The 3,327-nt window shown below is 45.8% G+C and overlaps 1 protein-coding gene across 1 annotated transcript; it reads left to right on the top strand.

The window, feature by feature from the left end:
• Nucleotides 1-696: 696 nt before the first annotated feature.
• On the top strand, nucleotides 697-1,731 carry LOC308141074 (eukaryotic translation initiation factor 4 gamma 3-like; the record flags this gene model as incomplete). The annotated part of the gene is made up of 4 exons (XM_080511077.1): nucleotides 697-817; nucleotides 1,079-1,166; nucleotides 1,291-1,437; nucleotides 1,550-1,731. Exons 1-4 carry the CDS (start codon nucleotides 707-709, stop codon nucleotides 1,729-1,731), a joined length of 528 nt encoding a protein of 175 aa, XP_080367203.1. The 5' UTR covers nucleotides 697-706.
• Nucleotides 1,732-3,327: the final 1,596 nt, after the last annotated feature.

Here is a 3,327-nt window from a genome sequence, read left to right on the forward strand (position 1 = left end):
GTTAAAGAGAGAGCAGAAGAAGCAGCGAGAGAGAGAGCGGAGAGAGAGAGAGCAGAGAGAACAGCAAGAAAGAGAGCAGAGAGAGAGAGAGCAGAGAGAACAGCAAGAAAGAGAGCAGAGAGAGAGAGAGCAGAGAGAACAGCAAGAAAGAGAGCAGAGAGAGAGAGAGCAGAGAGAACAGCAAGAAAGAGAGCAGAGAGCGAGAGAGCAGCGAGAAGAGCAAGAAAGAGAGCAGCGAGAGAGAGAGCAGGCAAAGCAGTTAAAGAGAGAGCAGAAGAAGCAGCGAGAGAGAGAGCGGAGAGAGCAGAGAGAGAGAGAGCAGCGAGAGAGAGAACAGCAAGAAAGAGAGCAGCGAGAGAGAGAGCAGAGAGAACAGCAAGAAAGAGAGCAGAGAGAGAGAGAGCAGAGAGAACAGCAAGAAAGAGAGCAGAGAGCGAGAGAGCAGCGAGAAGAGCAAGAAAGAGAGCAGCGAGAGAGAGAACAGGCAAAGCAGTTAAAGAGAGAGCAGAAGAAGCAGCGAGAGAGAGAGCGGAGAGAGCAGAGAGAGAGAGAGCAGCGAGAGAGAGAACAGCAAGAAAGAGAGCAGAGAGAACAGCAAGAAAGAGAGCAGAGAGAGAGAGAGCAGAGAGAACAGCAAGAAAGAGAGCAACGAGAGAGAGAACAGAGAGAGAGAGAGCAGCAAGAGAGAGAGCAGAGAGAAGAGCTCATGGACGCCAGGCCGTCTGACCAGATGTTTCCTGAGGAGCTGAGCTGCCAGCTGGACAGACTCCTCCTGGACGACACGGCCAGTGACCAGCAGGTCTTTGACTGGGTGGAGGTACGAAGTTCACCTTTCAAATATCTCATCAGAAACACTGTAGATGATGTTTGATTGATTATTTGTTAGGATCTGTTGCTGATCAGGCCAGTAATTCACTCAGCAGATGATGATGATGATGATTCTAGTTTATTGACGTCTATACATATAGAATGCTTCAAGCCTCTTTGTTTGAAAGAGCTTTACATTTTGCCCCTGAGTCCAAATGATGTTCATGGTGGACGTCTGTACTGACCTCTCCTTTCTCTGGGTGTTTATCAGGCCAACCTGGATGAAGGTCAGAGGAGGTCGCCGCCCTTCCTGAGGGCTCTGATGACCAGCGTGTGCCGGTCAGCATATTTATATCGAGGTAAGCTGGCCCCCACCTGGAGGAGACGCTTCTCTTGTGTTCTGCTCAAACAGTAGCGCTGATTGAAAGATGTCCACTTGGAGGCTCAGCATGCACTCACTCTTCCTCCTGCTTTGCTGCACAGCTTTTGGCACCAACTTCCTTCTGGACCAGAGCGTCCTGCAGAGGAGACGGCCGGTCCTGCTGGAATACCTGGACTCAGACACTGAGCAGCAGCTGCAGGCGCTTTATGCTCTGCAGGCGCTGGACGTTGCCCTCCGTCATCCTCCACGTAAGTGAACTGGAGCTTTCTTACACCTTCTGTTCTTCACCAACATAGAGACTCAAGTTAGAAAGACATAAACATCAAGAAGAGTCCAAACTGACATTGCTGTCCTCTCCAGATGTTCTCCGGTTCTTCTGTGAATGGCTGGCTGACCAGGGCCTGATCTCCGTCGAGGCTTTCAACAAGTGGCACACCAGAGAAGATCCAGATGAGCAGCAGGGGAGAGACGTGGTCCTGGAGTCCCTCGGGACCTTCTTTGTGATCCTGCTGAAGGCCGAGGAGGAGCGAGGGGACTGCTGAGCAAGGAGCCCGCCAGGCCAGCATCCCAACGGCAGAGGACACTTCCACCTGGACATCCTGCCTCGTCTTTCTCTCCGTCTGGTTTAGCTGATGCAAAATAAAAAGACAGAAAAAGAAATGAGTGGAATGAGTCAATCCTCAAAGGGGAAGCATTTTGGTCTGACAGATGATCTCACTGTGATGTAAAGAAATACCCCCATAGATATACATCTATCTATATATATATTGAACTTTCTTACATAATGGTCACAGTTCATTAAGATCATTTAAGGAGTTTTGCAGATATGGACACAGACGGGCCCATTCAGTGTGAAAAGCCACGCCTTGGCAACACTTTATGTGTAAATGAGAGTTTTTGTGTAATTATAGAAGAGCCATTTTTCAATGATCACTGGGATTCTTTACTACATAGAAGGATGGTTAGATTGAAAACTACAGCCTACAAAGGCCTGTCTTAAAACTACAAAAACTGTCATCGGGGAAAATAGTGTTAATAGTTTGGAAACTGGTCAAACTAGTTAGTGGTCATCAAAGTAGTGGTCCACTCAGCAAATCACTGGATTGAATCTGGACAATACAAAGTGGTTCAAGTAAGAATTGTATGACGTAGATACAGTAAGAACATAGTATGGTAATTATAGTATAGTATAGTAAGTATAGCTAGTAGACAGTGATGTGTCACACAGTGCGTCACTAATACAATTACTTTACTATTGGTGAATCATCTCAATTACACTTTGTTTTTTGCAAGAGACTTTCCCAGAGACGTACGTTAGTTGTTACCGTGTTCATACACTTTAGTGTATTTGTACGTTAAATCCTAATAAAAGCATCTGTAAAAGAACAGGCAGTGGACAGCCAGTCAGTGTGCGTTCCCCTGGACAGGAATCAGTTTGTGCACAACACTGCAGCTTTACTGCACTATTTATGTTCTCACTCTGAAATGAGACCGACTGACTGACTCACTTTGTCACAATTGATAATCCATCAGTTCTTCCCAGCGCTCTGGATCATCTGAACATGAAAGTTTGACATATGAACATGGTGCTGCTGATTCAGCAGTAATGTTCCACTAAAGAAACATCTGGACCACTGCAGCTTGGCTGTTTATGACGACGTGGATCTGCAAGTCTGGTATTTGAAGATATTAGATGTGTGAGATGAATCTGGTGTCAATTCACCACCTCACAATCAGCGCTGCAGGTTCCCCGTCTCCAAAATGTGCCATAAAAAGCCTAATCTGAAAAAAAAAAAAAAGAAAAGTCTTCACTTGGTTGAGAGAACATGCAAACTGATGATCAAAGAACAGATCATGGACACGGATCCAGGTCAAAGTTCAGCCAATACAACGTACAGTGAGTTGTTGCTGCCCAGTAGTCATACTGGGAATCAGCTGCAGACGTTCCACCAGTCTGCTTTGGTGGTTGAAGAAAAGCTTTAGGAATGGAGAATTGGGAGGCATCGGAAAAGATACAAGCATTATGGGAGAAGCCTCATTTTATTGAGTTTATTTATACATTTTTGCATTCCTTCATTCGTTTCTATTTTAAATCCTCCACACTGATGTATTCGCAAATTATAGAAAGTGTTTGTAGT

Source organism: Blennius ocellaris (assembly GCF_963422515.1).
Source record: "Blennius ocellaris genome assembly, chromosome: 16".
Taxonomy (NCBI): domain Eukaryota; kingdom Metazoa; phylum Chordata; class Actinopteri; order Blenniiformes; family Blenniidae; genus Blennius; species Blennius ocellaris.